General features: G+C 44.1%; 1 protein-coding gene across 1 annotated transcript in view; it reads right to left on the reverse strand.

Annotated features, from left to right (window-relative positions):
* The window catches only part of ITGBL1 (integrin subunit beta like 1), a 132,596-nt gene extending 122,434 nt beyond the window's left edge, over nucleotides 1-10,162 (reverse strand). Inside the window, exons 1-2 of the mRNA XM_081858204.1 lie at nucleotides 9,889-10,162; nucleotides 6,460-6,671 (exon numbers count right to left, since the gene is read on the reverse strand). Coding sequence (XP_081714330.1) covers nucleotides 6,460-6,671; nucleotides 9,889-9,989 — 313 coding nt within the window. The 5' untranslated portion in view covers nucleotides 9,990-10,162. The remainder of the gene's footprint in view (nucleotides 1-6,459; nucleotides 6,672-9,888) is intronic.
* Between the last annotated feature and the right edge of the window lie 8,053 nt (nucleotides 10,163-18,215).

Genomic DNA, 18,215 nt, shown 5'->3' on the forward strand with positions numbered 1-18,215 from the left:
CTGAGGCAAAGGGAGCACTAGGAGAGGCAAAGGTTGACAGCCCAGCAAACTAGCTGGCCAGGTGTGAGAGGTCTGTGATTCCTCAGCTGGAGGGGGCTTGGAACAGGTGAGGGTCACCTGCCTCATGAAGCCCAGATGCTGCAATCAGCAGGTAAAGCACAAAAGGAAAGTGGAGCTGCGATCCTGTGTCTGCTCAACTGTATATGACAGCAAAGTAAAAATCTAGGCAGGTAGCAAATTCTACAATACGTACAAACCTTGATTAAAGAATAAAAGATTCCCTAACTATTTTTAAAAGAGTAGAAGATTCCCTAACTATTTTTAAAGGCCTACAGAAATGTGGGCATTACAATTTTGCCATAAACCAAAACTAGAAGTGGAGAAAGGGGGGGGGATATACCTTTTCTTAAAGCAAAGCATAAGTCTGCTGAGTCCTGGGTTCTTCTATTGGAGCAAGGAGAGCTATGGGAAAGTCTGGGGTTTAAATAATAATCCTAGCTAATCCCTCCTAGTAGGGAAAGGAGGGGTTTAAGATGAGAGAACTCAGAGTTCCTGCCCATTTCTCACCTTGCCCATCCTAAAGAGAAAAGGACTGAAAACTGGCCACCCTGTTTGCTTAATGAAAGGGTGAAAGACTTGTGATAGTGACTGGATTAACTGAATCAGGCCATCTCCTCCTGCTGCTATTGTTGTTGTTTAGTCGTTTAGTCATGTCCAACTCTTTATGACTCCATGGACCAGAGCACGCCAGGCACTCCTGTCTTCCACTGCCTCCCACAGTTTGGTCAAACTCATGCTGGTAGCTTTGAGAACGCTATCCAACCATCTCATTCTCTGTCGTCCCCTTCTCCTTGTGCCCTCCATCTTTCCCAACATCAGGGTCTTTTCCAGGGAGTCTTCGCTTCTCATGAGGTGGCCAAAGTATTGGAGCCTCAGCTTCACGATCTGTCCTTCCAATGAGCACTCAGGGCTGATTTCCTTAAGAATGGAGAGGTTTGATCTTCTTGCAGTCCATGGGACTCTCAAGAGTCTCCTCCAGCACCATAATTCAAAAGCATCAATTCTTCGGTGATCTGCCTTCTTTATTGTCCAGCTCTCACTTCCATACTTCACTACTGGGAAAACCATAGCTTTAACTATACGGACCTTTGTTGGCAAGGCGATGTCTCTGCTTTTTAAGATGCTGTGTAGGTTGGTCATTGCTTTTGTCCTCCTGCTATTTGCCCTCAAATCACCTTACCATTGTGCGGATGGCTCCTATTAAGGAGTTGAGTATCCTGTACTTAGCAACTAAATTTGCATCGGTTAATCTTTAGGTCAGATGTGGGCGAACTCAGGATATGCCTGAGTGGCTTTCAGGGTTAGGGTCACCAGTTCCAGGGTCACCAAAGTTCATCATGGAGGCCCTCCTGTCATATTGGGACTTATGTCACTCTTACACTCATGCCACAATCTACAAAGGTAAACCATATCATAAGTTCAGATTCACACAGACCTCTTCACACATGCTGCATGCCTCATGCCAGAGTCATGTCATATATATATCAGACACACACACATTACAAGAATAAAAAAAACATTTCTGCCTTGCTTTCCTCAAGACATGACTGCTGCAATCTGTTTTATTATCGACAGATACCCTGCGTTTGAACTATAAGCCACCTTTTGGATTCATTTTCATTTAACCTTCCCAGGACCAGCATTAATCTCAAAGCAAAGATTAACTGAAAAGTCTTCATTGAACTGAACAGCACAATAAGAAACAAAATGAGACTGTTTCCACGTACTGTAATAAGAATGAAAAATAAGATGGCAGTTTATCCTCAGTCAACATTAATATCATGCCCAAAACAACTCTACCTATAGCAGGTTTCCAAACATGATAGAAGCAAGGACTAATATACCGTATGACTCAAAACTGACATTAACTGTCTGTGTATATCACCATAATAATTCTTGATCCCCACCTGTATCAACCCTTTTTGTTTTGTGACCCAGCAATCTGAATGCAGCTCACACTATTGTTTTTGCAGTCCTCAAAGTCATAAAACAAGGAGGTTTATTGATACACTGTTGGACCATCAAGCATGTCTGGTGGTCTCAAGTTGGTGAGGCTGCCTAGTAAGAATAGCAGGTTTTATATAGGATAATCTTACCTGCCACTATTCAGATATGGTATTTGGCATCTTAATGACCCCACCTCCATGCTAATTCTTATGAGGGTGAACTGATCCCTTTATGGAGAATACTTGGCGCATGAAGCATTGCAGTTTGGGGAAAGCCGTTTAAAAGCAGTTGATCCAAATTCTTCTTCTCTCACTGAACTCAGTAATTATTATGGTGGAAAAGTCAGTATCGTTAAAACTTTAGGGAAGTTAGGCTCCAGATAAAATACTGATACTTTCAGCTTCAGCTTATACAGAAAGTAGAAGGCATTGCAGCACACCAAGCAAAACAGGGAACATCAGCCTGATATTTTGCACACATATACACACCTCAGCAATATCTAACGGAGCAAGGGATATGCAACTCTATTTGCTCTCACTGTCATCAAGCCTTAAGTGAACCTGTGATGTCATCATATCCATTATGTGATCCCTGATTGGCTGGGGTCATTCACGGTGAAATAACAGCAGTGTCAGCAACAAAAAAACTCAATTCAGTGGCAGCAAACAGTTTCAAACATCCGCAAGGAAATGTAGAATTACACTTGGTTTCCATTGTGTTTAGCACCTGTCAAAAGCAGCTTCCTTGAAAGCAGCACTCTTGCTCCGAAAATCTTCTTGAAATTGAAAATGCAGCACAGACCTAAGTCCGATGTGCACGACATTTTGGGTCTGTGTATTCTATCCTTAGCAGCAGTGTTCTATGTGAGCACATTAAACATTTCTATATGATGCAGCAGGCAAAAGGGGGCCAAGTACTAATTTCTCTTTTTTAAAAGCATTCACATTATAGGGGTTTGTTATTATTGGACTTAATATTAACAACGTTGCTGTTAAAATAAGTTGCTATTTCTTTTCCTATGAAATTTGCCAAGCACATTGCTGGAACGCGTTTGTTACTAATGGCACTCTCTGTAACATTTGCTTTGACCTAATTGTGGTGTCTGGCCCGAAAAGTTGACACGTTACATGGAACCGGTACAAATATTCAGAGAGGATGCGATGTGAAAAAGCACCAGCGAACAGTCCCTAGTCCTTTGACAAATGAGAAGACTGCAGTTTTTCCTCAGTTCCCATGTTATTGAGCTATTTAAAAACTCTTAACCCTAACAACAGAATGTGAGCAATTAAAACAGACAGCTGAAAATACTAACATTGAGATCATGCCTTACAACTGTTTCAATTCACATCAAGTCTGAGGCTTTTGTGCAGCTCAGACTTACGCATGTTTGCTCATACTGTGCTCTGGATTCAACCCAATTTACTCCCTAGTAAGCAAGTGGAGGATTGCAGCCCAAGCAGACACCATGTTCTAGAATCTAGTGTCAGAACTGAAGCCTTAATGCACAGTGGGCACTAAAGAAGATTTACACAGAGAGGATGGAATTAAATCAAAGATTAGTATGACTAGGGCCTGTTTCATGCAATGTATACATGGAATTGGTGTGTGTGTGCGTGCGCAGGGAGTGGTGCCCACGGCATTCAGCATGGATGATGAAGTCCACACACAACATGTGGAGGGCACAAACTTCATGGCACTCAGTAGTTGGTTCAGCACCCAAAACTGCCATGGACTTATCTACAGACTCCAAAAAAGGGAAATGCAGTATTTAACAGTTCAGACCACAAACCAGAAAGACCCTTGGCAACCAGAAGAGGGTGTGAAATATGCTGACTGACTCCAGCTACAAAAGCTGAGGCTGCTGAAAAAGCCAGAGCCAATCTTGGCTGTGAGTCCTGGCAGGCCTTTCCCCACTAGTCCTGGAGGGCAGGGCCTTGACTGACTCCAGCTATAAAAGCTGAGGTGGCTGAAAAAACTCTTGGGCTGGGGTATTGCTGGTGGGGGAGGGTTACTGCTGTTATTGATACTACTTTGGGGTATTTTTATTTTATTTTATTTTATTTTATATCTTCTTATGATTTATGTGGAAATTGTTCAGTTTGGTTGTGCACTTTTGATGCTTTATTTATTGTTCGTGATTGCTTTCATTATGTTTGTAATTATGTGTTTTTTTCATGTTGTAAGCAGTCCTGAGCATGATTTTGGCTATGAAGAGGCAGCATTCAAATAAAACTATATATATCTTTGCTCTCTCTCAGAACCTCTCTTTTGCACATCTTATGAAACCCATGTAACTAGCTAAGCTAGATTGACTTTTTGATTTCAAGCCTACGTGTGTGATTTTGTACCTTCCCTTTTCTTCTCCCCTCCCCATACCCCAAACAAGCATCTCCTTTATACTTGGGCATTTGGTTTCGTTGCCTTAAAAGGGAAGCTGCCACAAAAGGCTGCACAGTTGTTAGAGCTACCCCTTTGTGTTCTAAGGATATTTCACAAGATTTTGTTACAATCTCTTTCTACTGATTTTTGGAAAATAAAATCCAAAGCTCATCTCTTTGGTTTTTTGCTAGAGCTGCGCTGAAGGGAAGTGTCCATGTAATAAAGCTGAGAAACTCCTCAAGCTGTGGGATAGACTATGTAGGGAGGGGAAACTTCCAGCTCACTGGCTATTTTTAGGCCTGCCAGGGTGTCCAATTTGACTGGTGATGTTAGCTTTGGGCATTGCACCCTGTTTCAAGCAGAACGGTGATCTTGATTGGCTGAGATGCATGAGAAAGTTGTCTGCAAAGAGCTGTCTTGCACACCCTGAACCTGCTCGGTTTCAAAAGGAAGGGGGGAGGAAACATCCCTTTAGCAGTGCTTTGCTGCCTGCTACCAGTTTTGAATGGGACGCGGGTGGCGCTGTGGGTTAAACCACAGAGCCTAGGACTTGCCGATCAGAAGGTCGGCGGTTCAAATCCCCGCGACGAGGTGAACTCCCATTGTTCAGTCCCTGCTCCTGCCAACTTAGCAGTTTGAAAGCATGTCAAAGTGCAAGTAGATAAATACTTGGCGGGAAGGTAAACAGCGTTTCCGTGCGCTGCTCTGGTTCACCAAGAAGTGGTTTAGTCATGCTGGCCACATGACCCGGAAGCTGTATGCCGGCTTCCTCGGCCAATAAAGCGAGATGAGCGCCGCAACCCCAGAGTCGGCCATGACTGGACCTAATGGTCAAGGGTCCCTTTACCTTTACCTTACCAGTTTTGAAGTCCCAACTTTGGGACTTCAAAGTACCAACCCCCCCTAATGTCATTTGTGACATCAATTGATTGACAGGGTGGGTGGCCCTGCCCACCTGTCAAATTTGACTTATGTGATAGATCCTTATAAGGATCTAGCTCATAAAGCTGAAAAGTTCCCCCACCTCTGGTATCAGGTGTATTAAGGTGTGCTTCCTAACAAGGGGCAGCCTATGGTAAGTCTTTTTTGGGGGGGGGAACCCCTTATACAAAAGGCACCTTCCAACAGGAAAAGTCTCCTTCATTCTTGGTCCCACTTGCACGCCACCAATCTGCTTGATCTTATGCTGCCATCTTACAAAAAAAAAAAAGAGTGCCAATTGACCAGAAGAAAAAATCCTACCCTCTTCTCATGCTTTTGAAGGTGCAGAAATCAGCAAGTTAGGTTTTTCTTCATGGCATATAAATAAACATCAGTCTCCAACAAAAAGCTATTCATTTTTTGCATTTATATTCCACCTCCCTCCAAGGAATTCAATGTTATCTACATAGTTCTCCAACCAGCCCTTAAACTCAGAACACCTTTCTCATCCAGTGAAATTCATGGTGGAGTCGGAATTTGAACATGGGTCTTACCAGTGCAAGTGTCTCACTCTAAACCAGCCTTTCGCAAACAGGTGCCTTTCATATTTTTGGTCTACAAATCCAATCAGCCTCAACCAGTATGACCAATGGCCACAGATGATGGGAGTTGCAGCCAAAAACAGAAGGGGAACACCAGGTTGAAGAAGGTTGCTCTAACCACTACACCACACTAATTCACCAGCTAGATATGGACTGAAGGAGTCTCACATGGTCTCTAGCTATTTAGAAACTCATAAGAACCAGGACACTTCTAATCAACCAGTCTTTATTACCTTAACCCTAAACATAGTGGGTCAACCAAAGTTCAATCATTGACTGTGCTAACCATATAACCATGCTCAAAGTCATTACTGTCACAATTGCCACAGTTGCTGAGTGGCGACAACCAGCTCAGTTTTTCTTCCTTTACCCACCTACATGGAGAACCTCCAAGATTCCCACAACTCTCTACTCATACAGGAACCCAATAGTAAAGGCTTCTAGCCCCATCATTTGCCAGCACCCACCAACAGTTCAGATGGCTACAGAGATGCCATGACCACATTTGAAGTCTACTGTGAACCTCTGTGAGCTGCTGGGACTTGCTTACCTGCACAAGTTTCTCCATCGTAGGTTTCACACACCCACTCATGACATTCGCAGAGGGGCCCATAGTATTTGCCTGGCTCAGTCACTTGGCAGATGCAGACCCCACAGTCACACTGGCCTCTGCCACTGCAGATTTTTCCACCAGGGATTCGACACCTGCGCTCTGACTCGGTCAGGGACAGTCGGCAAGGCGAGTTCCTTCCCCAACCATTCCTGCAAGGAATTAAGAAGACAACCAGTTGTAAAAACAAACAAAAAATCACACAAATGATGTAGAAACTTGTGCTGCTGGGTTGTGCTCATTCGGCAATCAGCCCACAGATTACCGTATTTTTCGCTCTATAAGACGCACCAGACCATAAGACGCACCTAGTTTTTGGAGGAGGGAAACAAAAGCAAAAGCAGCAATCCCTCTTGCTGTTCTGGATTCTGGGATACTTGCGCAGCCTGCATTCGCTCCATAAGATTCACACACATTTCCCCTTACTTTTTAGGAGGGAAAAAGTGAGTCTTATAGAGCAAAAAATATGGTATTTTGGAATTAAACTTGGGGGGGGGGGAGACCAATTTCTGGGTTTTAAGAAAAACATTTATTTTGGGTTCTAAATAAGAATGGGACTAAATGGCTAGATATTAAAATATGTTAAGCCACACACTAACATTGACTTATGGCTCGAAAATTCACACCAGTATGGTAGATGTGCACTTTTTCTTGAAACAGAACCCAGTGCTATTTCAGCAATGCTTGCATTCAGGAACAACTTTGTTTCTGCATTTCGAATGAAGAAGAGAAACACTTTGTTAGATATAATTTATTTCTTGCATGTGCATGCTGGCCTTGCTCTAGGCACTTGGGAAAGGTTATCCTTAATTTGACCATGTAACAATCCTCTAAAGGTAAATCCTCTAAAGGTAAAGGTAAAGGGACCCCTGACCATTAGGTCCAGTCGTGGCCAACTATGGGGTTGCGGCACTCATCTCGCTTTATTGGCCAAGGGAGCCGGCGTACAGTTTCCAGGTCATGTGGCCAGCATGACTAAGCTGCTTCTGGCGAACCAGAGCAGCGCACGGAAACACCGTTTACCTTCCCACCGGAGCAGTACCTATTTATCTACTTGCACTTTGACGTGCTTTCGAACTGCTAGGTTGGCAAGAGCAACGGGAGCTCACCCCGTCGCGGGGATTCAAACCGCCGACCTTCTGATCGGCAAATCCTAGGCTCTGTGGTTTAACCCACAGTGCCAGCTGCATCCCAACAACCCTCTAAGGAAGCATAAACTGAGACTGTCCCAAGATTACCCACAGCGAGCACCGTAACCGAGTGGGGATTCATCCACAATCTTATTTTATAGTTGCCAGGCAGGTTCACACTCCCCAAGCCCTCTATGCAAAGGTAACACCAGCTACATGAAGAAAAGCTAGTGTGAATCAAGATTATTTGGGTGGGGAGTCAGCTGCTGTCTCTGTAATCCTGGAATACAGCAACAACACGGAAATGGGTGCTGCCTTCCTATGAGAGTAGCTTTGTTCATGCCCCTGTTCTTTCCTTCAGCATTTGTGTGCAAGAAGGGTTGGGCAGCGTGAACTGTCCCTTGGGCAAATCACTATCAGCCGCACACAACTTACACTTGAATCACTCTGTTTTCCCGCTCCAACCACAAATAGGAATAACAGTACCTTTCCTCTTGGGGGTGCTGTGAAGATGCAAACAAAGAGTTGGAAAGGCTAGTAGTTGCACTGACTCATAGGAATGTGGTCTATATAACTGAATACAGAAGTAAACCTGAGAACCTAGCAAATACTTTCGTGCAGGTTGCCCAGCAAGGTGTCCTGTGTCATCTCTATTTTTTGACAGTAAATTAATGTTTGGTATGGGAAGATGGTTTATTTTTTCCAGAAAAAGGCACTGAATCAGATTGGGGAGCTTATTATTTTAATTCATCCATTCCCTCCCCCTATTTGCCAACCTTCCCAATCAGAATGCCCAAAAGTTATTGCTGCTGGGATTCTACCCAACGGGTGACATAACCCATATATATGCCACATCAGAATGTTAGTATTTACTTTGTTCATTTGGAAAAATGTTAAAGCCACATTTCAGGCAGTTTACATAAAGCCATAAAACTGTTTCAGTAATGTAACATGGCACACATTTATTTCCTTGTTAGTTTCCTTTTAAACCTCTGGATATCAAATTGCATAGAATGACCAACACTTTGCAACCAGCCTAATACCAAATCTTTACAGTGGTACCTCGGGTTATAGATGCTTCAGGTTACAGACTCCGCTAACCCGAAAGTAGTACCTCGGGTTAAGAACTTTGCTTCAGGATGAGAACAGAAATCACACGGCGGCAGCAATTAGCTAAAGTGGCCCCATTAGCTAAAGTGGTACCTCAGGTTAAAAACAGTTTCAGGTTAAGAACAGACCTCCAGAACAAATTAAGTTCTTAACCCAAGGTACCACTGTACTTGTTCCATTTTAAAGCAATAGCTCAACAGTATTTTATTTACTCAAGAAGGAGAGAAGAGCATCCAAATGGATTATTATTTTTTAAAGAAGTATGGAGTTAAATATTTTATTTATTATGGCAAAGCATAATATTTTATTTATTATGGCAAAGCATAGAATTGTAGAGTTGGAAGGGACCCCAAGGGTCATCTAGTCCAACCCCCTGCGATGCAGGAATCCTTTGCCCAAGGTAAGGCTTGAACCCACAACCCTGAGATTAAGAGTCTCATGCTCTACCAACTGAGCTATCTGGAATGAAGTCCAAAGTGGAATGCAGCAGGGCTCAAATACAAGCTGACAAGATGCAAATCCCAGGCAATGGAATTTGCAAGACTTTATACCCCTATTGCTATGCATCTTAATCTGAATTTATAGCCACTGTGGGAATTTGCAGCCATTGTGCCTTTCCCCCGCCTTATTAGTTTTCCTAGGATACGACCAAAATTAGTCCAGGATGCTAGATCTAGATTCCCGCAAAGCTGTTTTTACCAAGATCATGAATAGGGGTGACACTGGGGTGCTACAAATTAACAGAGTTTGACCAGCAAATATATGAAGCCCAGAAAAAACAAAGTCAGTAAATTGCAGGAAGCTCTAACGTGTGCTCATCAGGGTAATGTTCAAAAGAGACAACACATTTTTGCCTAACCCATCTGATCTGGGATATCTTATGTATCTTCTGAAGTTCAAATGTGGATGTCAAAACGCAAATTACAGCTACAGCTCTGCTTCTGCACTCCGATATGCTGTCGATCTTTTGCTCAAATTTTACAAAGAGTCGAGCGGCAGGTTGGGGGGGGAAGGGAGGGGGAGGGAGAGAAATACCTCTTTAAGGCTTCTTTCTTGCAACTTGTTGCTTGGCCCCTAAAAGCTAATTGCTGGAAAAACAACAACAACAGAGCTTAAAATCCTAGCTTACCGCAGGGACAAGGAGAAACTTTGCGAAATAACAGGCAGCAGGACGAAGAGTGAAGACATGAATAGAAACGACACCAAGCTGAGAAGCCCCTGAGTATGCATGTTTAGATCCCAGGGAAGCAGTAAATGAAGAGTTCTCCAGCGGAGTCCGAAATACAGACAGACCCAGAAGGTTTGCAGAGTTCCGAGCTGGCCAGAACTGGCTCCTTCCTCCTGTGCTCCACCAAGTGCCTTTGATTAGCTGCCTGGAAGCTGGATTTGGGCAGCATTCTGGAAGGAAAGGCCAGTGCCAAACCCCAAAGTTTACAGTCTAGGCAGGGAAGTAATTAGAAACAGTTGTACGGCCAGATGGTTTATTTTGACATAATAAAGTATCCTGTTCACAGTTTCGAGCAAACGGTCTTGTTCTCGAAAGAGAGGCACCCTAAGTATTTGGGGGGAAAGTAAGCTTGAGTGAGCTTTGATTAATGGAAGTTTTTGAGATAATCACACCAAAAGTAACTGGGGAGAAATGTGTGTTTGTCAGGCTTGGCAGAAAGCGCTCACATTATTTTCCGACTGTATCCAAGAGTGTAATGTTAGAGTTCAGGTGAATGCTTTAAATTCTTCAGGCTGGCTAGAAAGAAACAGGTCTGTTCCCTTCCCCCCTTCCTTATTAGTGTGCAAAAACTATGTTATAAGCAGAGCAGGGAGACCGTCAAGGTCATCAAACTGACAGCAACTCCACTGTCAAAACATTCATCCATCCACTCAAGGTTAAGGGAGTTCGGTAGGTTTTTCACATTATGCAGCAACAAACCCACTTGACTGGGAACTGTAGGCAGTGATGTTTCTAGGTATGGTGTGCTGATTTGCAAACGTGTGTTTGTTGCGTTCATGTTTTACATTTTTTCCAAGGAAGGGGTTGAGCTGTAAAACAAAACAAAACAAATTTGAAGCGGAATGTGATCCAGATTGTGCATTTGCTGGTGTGGGAATGACTGTGAAACACTGAGGTCACTGTCAGATCAGGCAAGGCCAGCAGCATGTCAGAGCTGAGGAGCAAACCAGATCATATGCCAAATACAGGACTTGCCAAACTATCATTTGAGCAGGCAAACCATGCTTTAGAGTTGCCTATCTGCTCTAATTATCCATCCTCTCACTATTCATTTTCATTAGTTCAATTAAATTTCCACAGGGCAGCAGTCTCTCCAGACAGAAAAATAGCTTCAACTTTGGCCTGTCAAGTCAGATATCACATTGAAACCATCATTTATTGAAGGTTTACAACCACACTATGGTTAAAATAAACAATGGTTTGCAAAACTTCAAAGTTTTGTTTTTAATGTCTGATCACAAACTATGGCCTGCCAATTTAGACACCGCACCAAAACGTTATTAAAGTTCCTCATTAATCATACTTTGTAATGGTATCTGAATAAAGCCTAGCTCAGTTTGGACTTTGCAGCCTCAGATGCCAGCATTAGATAATTAAAATCTATTAATGCGACACCAAAACTGCATTGCCTTGAAGTATTAAGCAGTCTTTTAAAAATGTACCAGTCATTAAACAACAGCTGTCCATTACTAATATTATATGCCGGGTGAGAAAACATTACAGATGTTAGTCTTGGATCTGTTCCTCAGAGAACTGTAACACTTTCAGTATGTTTAAAAATAACTATATGCTGGATAGCAAACTTGGTGAACTCAGAGGGACAGCCTTCATAACCAGGATTATTGTTGTTGTTTAAAAAGTCCTGATCACTACCAATGGCCATATTAGAACTCTTGTTAATAAGAACATGAGAAGAGCTTGCTGGATCAGGCCAGTAGCCCATGAAGTTCAGCATCCTGTTCTTACAGTGGCCAACCAGATGCCTATGGAAAACTCACAAGCAGAATTCAAGCACTAGAGCACTCTCCCCTCTGGTGATTTCCAGAAACTGGTGAAAGTGGTACTGCAGGAAAAAGTACTTTATATTTTCCTGAACATATGGCTTCATTGCATGTCAACAAGTTTTGGTGTTATGTGAGAGTGAGGCAAGGGATAATTTACAAGTCTCCCCAAACAGCAAAAACAAAGAGGTAAAGGTAAAGGGACCCCTGACCATTAGGTCCAGTCATGACAGACTCTGGGGCTGCGCCGCTCATCTCGCTTTATTGGCCGAGGGAGCCGGCGTACAGCTTCCGGGTCATGTGGCCAGCATGACTAAGTCACTTCTGGCGAACCAGAGCAGCGCACGGAAACACCGTTTACCTATTTATCTACTTGCACTTTGACGTGCTTTTGAACTGCTAGGTTGGCAGGAGCAGGGACTGAACAACGGGAGCTCACCCCGTCGCGGGGATTCGAACCGCCAACCTTCTGATCGGCACATCGTAGGCTCTGTGATTTAACCCACAGTGCCACCTGCGTCCCCAAACAGCAAAAACAAAGAGGGGTACATGCAAAATCATTTTCTTCCACACAATGGCTCCACCCCTATCGTTCAGCCTGAAAACTGAGGTCCAGCTCCAAGGGCCTCATGGCAGTTCCCTCACTGCGAGAAGTGAGGTTGCAGGGAACCAGGAAAAGGGCCTTCTTGGTGGTGGTGCCCACCTTGTGGAACGCCCTCCCACCAGATGTCAAGGAAATAAATAACTATCGTATCTGAAGGCAGCCCTGTTTAAGGAAGTTTTTAATGTTTGATATTTGACTGTGTTTTAAATATTCTGTTGGGAGCCACCCAGAGTGGTTGGGGAAACCCAGCCAGATGGGTGGGGTATAAATAAACAATGATAATTATTATAAAAAGTTTATTGCACTCATATCTTTGGGGAAGGACTGCAGCTCAGCGGTAGAGAATCTGCTATCCATGCAGGTCCCAGGTTTAATCTCTAGGATGTCCGGGTGGAGCTGGGAAATATTCCTTGATTGAAACTCTGGAAAACCACTGCAGTCAGAGGAGACAATACTGATCTAGAATGGATCAATGTTCTGACTCAGTATAAGACAGCTTCCTATCTTATGAAGGGTTTGAAATATACTCAGAGCCGAGAGTGAATTTCATGCTCTTTATTCAGCTCATAGTGGTGAGGAGGAATTAAAGTCCCCCCACAGTATCTGCTTTATATACATTATTTACACAATGGGTTGCACGTGATTGGCTAATTCCGGAATTCTCCTGTAGGCCAATCAGGTTGTGGATCACTTCCACCTGGAGCTGGATTGGGTGTCTCCTGCAGACCAATCACACTGCTGCATTGCTCTAGGACCAATCAAACTGCTGCATTCTGAATCCTATTGTTCTAGGACCAATCAGACTGCTGCATTTTGGATCCTATTCGACTCAGTACATAACAGGGTTCAACTGGCATTCAGATTGTGGACAGACACAAGATAGGAGAGAATCATTGGGAATTGTCCCTTAGGATGCACTAACTCAACAAACCTTTCGGAGCTAAGCAACTCATGTGATGAAAAAAATAAAGAGCTGAATTTAGTCCCAGAAGCAGTAAAGGATGCCCTAAACTCTCTGTTTTGTTTACAGCAATTTCGCAGTTTCAGAAGGGCAAGGTTTCAGAAAGCCATCCATTTTAATATACTTTAAGTTTTGTTACTGGGTCTCTTTGCATTACATGGTTTGTTTGATGATCTGAAAGAAACTTCACAGATCTAGGGCATGATCCAGTCAAAGCGAAACCCTCTTCAATCCCACTGATGTAAATGACAGATTCTTGCGCACTTTGATCCCAAAGCAAGACCAGATGCAAATGAATACATATTGTCACCTGCTTTGAATTGTAATGGTCACTAAGTTCCCAGTGTAAGGGGGAGATATATATATAGCAAAATAAATACAGCTCTTGTCAAGTGCAAGTGCAAATATACCTCTTTGTGATAATGAATTATATTAGCTGATGTAATATTGTGTAAATTAATACTTTTCATCACTATAACTATTATTATTCCTCCTCCTTGAAGCCAGTGTCACTTCAGCTGTGGCCTTGCACAAACTCGCATTGACTGGTATAGAATTAAGATTTTGCTGTTGAGTTTCACTATCCAGCTGTCAGTTCTCATAAGGAGATGGTCTTGCCCACAGCATAATTCTGCCTAGTAGCAACATATTCCTAGGAATAAAATATAATGGAGAAGGATGAACTGCACTGCAAGAAAAAAAATGTATCCAGCTGCTTGTCAGTAAATATATTTTTTCTGCCAATATTTTTGGAGGCATTAATAGGTTACTTAATGTCATGGTCTCCCTAAGACCTTCAAACTTCAGCCTAATCGGTAAACTGGTTAGGAGCACAATATCTAGCAGCCAAGGAAAGACAAGCCCTGCTGCCATCATGCAAGAGGTTAATCTTGTCCAGCATCGTGTTCTCACTATGGCCAACCAAACACAACAACAACATTTATACCCCACTCATCTGACTGGGTTGCCCCAGCCACTCTGGGAGGCTTCCAACATATACAAAAACATAGTGAAGCTGCAAAGTGGATATTCAGAGACTTATTGCTTCCAACACTGAAGGTGGTACATAGACATCATGGCTTTCTCCTCCATGAGTTTGTCTACACCTCTCACCCAATGTGGTGTATGCTCTTTTCTAAGAGTGGAGTTTCCCCAGCCCTTTGTTTCTTTTGGTCACCATTTTCTGAACTTTTTTCCAACTCTGCTATGTCCTGGTGAGGTTACTATAACTGCTCAGAGTATTCTAAGTGGTCTAGTTAACTCCCGCTTGTACTACTGCAATGCGCTCTACGTGGGGCTACTTTGAAGGTGACCCGGAAACTACAATTAATCTAGAACGAGGCAGCTAGACTGATGACTGGGAGTGGGTGCTGAGACCACCATGGGGGTCCCACCATGGATTTGTATAAGAGAATTGTTATAATGGGCTCTTTATTTTTAATCCCTTTCCTAGTTATTCTTAACATTGATTTTGTCTTTCTCACAGCTGAGTTGACATCTTCACTGAGCTGCCCACCTTGACCCCAAGGTACGACTCAGTTTCAGAACCCCATAAATGTATAAACTCTGACAACTGGGAAACACTGGCCTGTGAGCACTCCAATTGGAGAATAAAGGTAAAGGTAAAGGTAAAGGTAAAGGTAAAGGTAAAGGTAAAGGTAAAGGTAAAGGTAAATAGACCCCTGACCATTAAGTCCAGTCGTGACCGACCCTGGGGTTGCGGCGCTCATCTCACTTTATTAGCCAAGGGAGCTGGCGTACAGCTTCCAGGTCATGTGGCCAGCATAACTAAGCCGCTGAATAGCCTCTACCAAAGGCGTTATGGACTTTGAAGAACCATGAACTTAGGACGAAAGGGAGAAACAAGCTAAGAAGAAGGCATGTTTGGCAAATCCTCGCCATGATCAACTCCCACCTGGAAACTTATGTTCCACTGTGGAAGGTCATGTGGATCCAGAACTGGCCTCCACAGTCACTTAGGGACACACAGTTAAGAGCATATTCATGGAAGACAATCTTATTTGGCTACAAGTGATCACCGAAGAACATGCATATGGGAAATTACCACACACACATGTGCATAACTTTATATTTACCTATGCTGAATCACATTTCCCATTTTAGTGCCTATTCATCCAGTCTGTAGAGCTAAAATGGAATAAGCTTAATTCAGTTTAGGCAAGAATCCGTGTCTGCTTTGTGTCCTTTTAAATGACTATTACTGAGAACATTTAGGTCTGCATGTTGCTTACTTTCCTTGCATGAATACTGCTTTTTGTAGGTTTACAAAAGATTCTTTCTTCTACTCAAATACTGAAGCGACAGAAACCCTACATACCATGTGTCTGCACACATGGGTGCAGTTAATAAAGAACGTACACCCCATGTATGCTGTCAGGGTGTTTATGTGAAAATTTTCTGTTTTGCTATGTGAACATGCCATGTGTACCTGTGTGACGAAAAACATGCCATAATGATCCCCTGTGAAGAAGAACTAATTTGCTGTGTGCAAACATGCTTCCAGAACTCCTTGCAAGGATTGCCATTGCTAGCATGTGTCTATGTGGCAAAAATAGAGAAGTGTCTAAAATTGACACAAGCCTTTGTACATTTTCACCATCTAAATCAGGTTCTGTTGAACACAAGGGGCATTTTTTTAACACATCCACTACACTAATGACTTGCATACAGTATGGTTGTTTTGTGGTTTATGCAACTGTATAAACTAAGAATGTTCTATGACCACAGTGAAAGGCCAGCTTCAGAATCAATGAAACCCACGTTAGTGAAATGCCATGCATGAAATGACCTTTATGTACCTCCCAGATTTTTGCAGGTGAGAACAGGGACACATATTCTAATTCTCCCCTCCACTACACAATACTACGCCTTGCTGAAGGCTTGACTCCACTAGCTACAGACTACAGTTGTTTATGATATTGGGGGCATTTGTTTAGAGGGTGAAGAGGCAAGTGGGGGAGGGGCTACATAAAATTATGCATGGTGACAAATTGGAGAGTGAAATATACTCGGAACTGAGAGTGGATTTCATGCTCTTTATTCAGCTCATAGTGGTGAGGAGGAACGGAAGTTCCCCCAGAATGTCTGCCTTATATCCATTATTTACACAAAGGGCCCCATGTGATTGGTCTACAGGAAAATCCTGGAATTAGCCAATCAGGTTGTGGATTCCCTTCCAGCTGGAGCTGGATTGGGTGGCTCCTGTGGACCAATCAGACTGCTGCATTGTGAATCCGATTGTTCTAGGACCAATCAGACCGCTGCATTCTGAATCCTATTGTTTTAGGACCAATCAGACTGCTGCCTTTTGGATCCTATTCAACTCAGTACAAAACAGAGAGGTTCCACCCCACCCCACCCCACCCTTTCTCATAATATGAAAAACCAAGGTCATCCAGTGAAACGGAACAGTAGAAAATTCTGCCCCACTATGTGCTGATATAGCTCAGTTGGTAGAGCATCAGACTCTTAATCTCAGGGTTATGGGTTTGGACTGAGCCCCACATTGGGCAAAAGATTCCTACCATAGCTGTCAACTTTTCCATTTTCTTGCAAGGAATCCTCTTCGGAATAAGGGAATTTCCCTTAAAAAAAGGGAAACGTTGACAGCTATGATTCCTGCATTGTAGGGGGCTGGAGTATTTGACCCCGGAGGTCTCTTCCATCTCTACAATTCTGTGATTCTAAGAACCTCCATCTTCCTGCAGCACTTTGCCACCTGCTTTCTCACTTACCATCGGCCTAGTGTTCTGATCAGTTTCCTCTGACCAGGGGACCAAACTGAAATGGGTTGGCTCTGCCTGCACCCCCTTTTGGCCTCCAAACCTTCCACCCAACCACTTCCACTGGGCTCCAGCCACATGTTGGGCCACCAAGAGAGGGCAAAGCCAGTGTAAGCAGCACCTGCTCAGTTTCTTCCTCCTGGCCTGCGACAAAGTTCAGTCGGTAGAGCATGAGACTTCAGGGTCTTGGGAATGGAGGGTAGGAGGGTAGCTCTCCTCCCCAATCAAGTAAATCAATAAAAACGGTAGAAATAATCAGAATATTTTAATTGAAATGCTCACTAAGGTCACTTGGATGATGTTGTGGCGCATTCTAGCAACACAAGTGGAAACCCTACGGAGGCAGGCAGGCATGGCTTCTGCAAACTGACCCATTGCTTGCAGGTAGCTTGGTTCTGGACATAGGAGCCAACTCCTAGAGGCTCTGTCTCTCCCCCCTCCCCCCCAAGTTGATGGGCATTGCCATTCAAATGGTGTGCATGTCCCAAAATCATGTGATTGATTATGCAGGGTGAGGCTGACCTGGGGACACCCCCCCCCATTATTTTATTCAAGTTGGCACCGCTGGTTCTGCAACAGGACAGGTGGGTGCCCTGCCGCCCCTAACATCCATGGTCGTGGGTTCGAGTCCCACACTGGGTTGGACTAAGTGACCCCCGTGGTGCTTTCCAACTCTACAATTCCTCCTCCTCGCGTGGTGCCTCTGGTGGAAAGGAGGATCTGGGGCCACTGGGCGCCATCCCCATTCTCTGCGCCATCCAAAGCGCGCGGGGGGCGGCGTGACGCTGCCAGGAGGAGGAGGAGGAGGATTGGGCCCAACGGGAGGCGAAGGAAATTCGGGACACACCCCCCCCCCCCCCAGCGAAAGGCATGCTACCGATGCCTCCCAGCCCACCTGGCGCCAGCCCTCTCCCCGCCTGTAGCGGGAGGCGCCGTGCGCGCGTGTCGTCCGGCTGCTTGGTGTGCGCCGGTGGATGCTCGCGGGGAACAGCTGTTGCTGGGCGACTGCAAGGCTGCAGCGCCAGCCAGCAAGAAGGAACCTGCTCGCCCCGTTTCGCCCTGATCTCCACCACCGCCTA

Source organism: Podarcis erhardii (genome assembly GCF_964252035.2).
Source record: "Podarcis erhardii genome assembly, chromosome: 4".
Classification (NCBI taxonomy): Eukaryota; Metazoa; Chordata; class Lepidosauria; order Squamata; family Lacertidae; genus Podarcis; species Podarcis erhardii.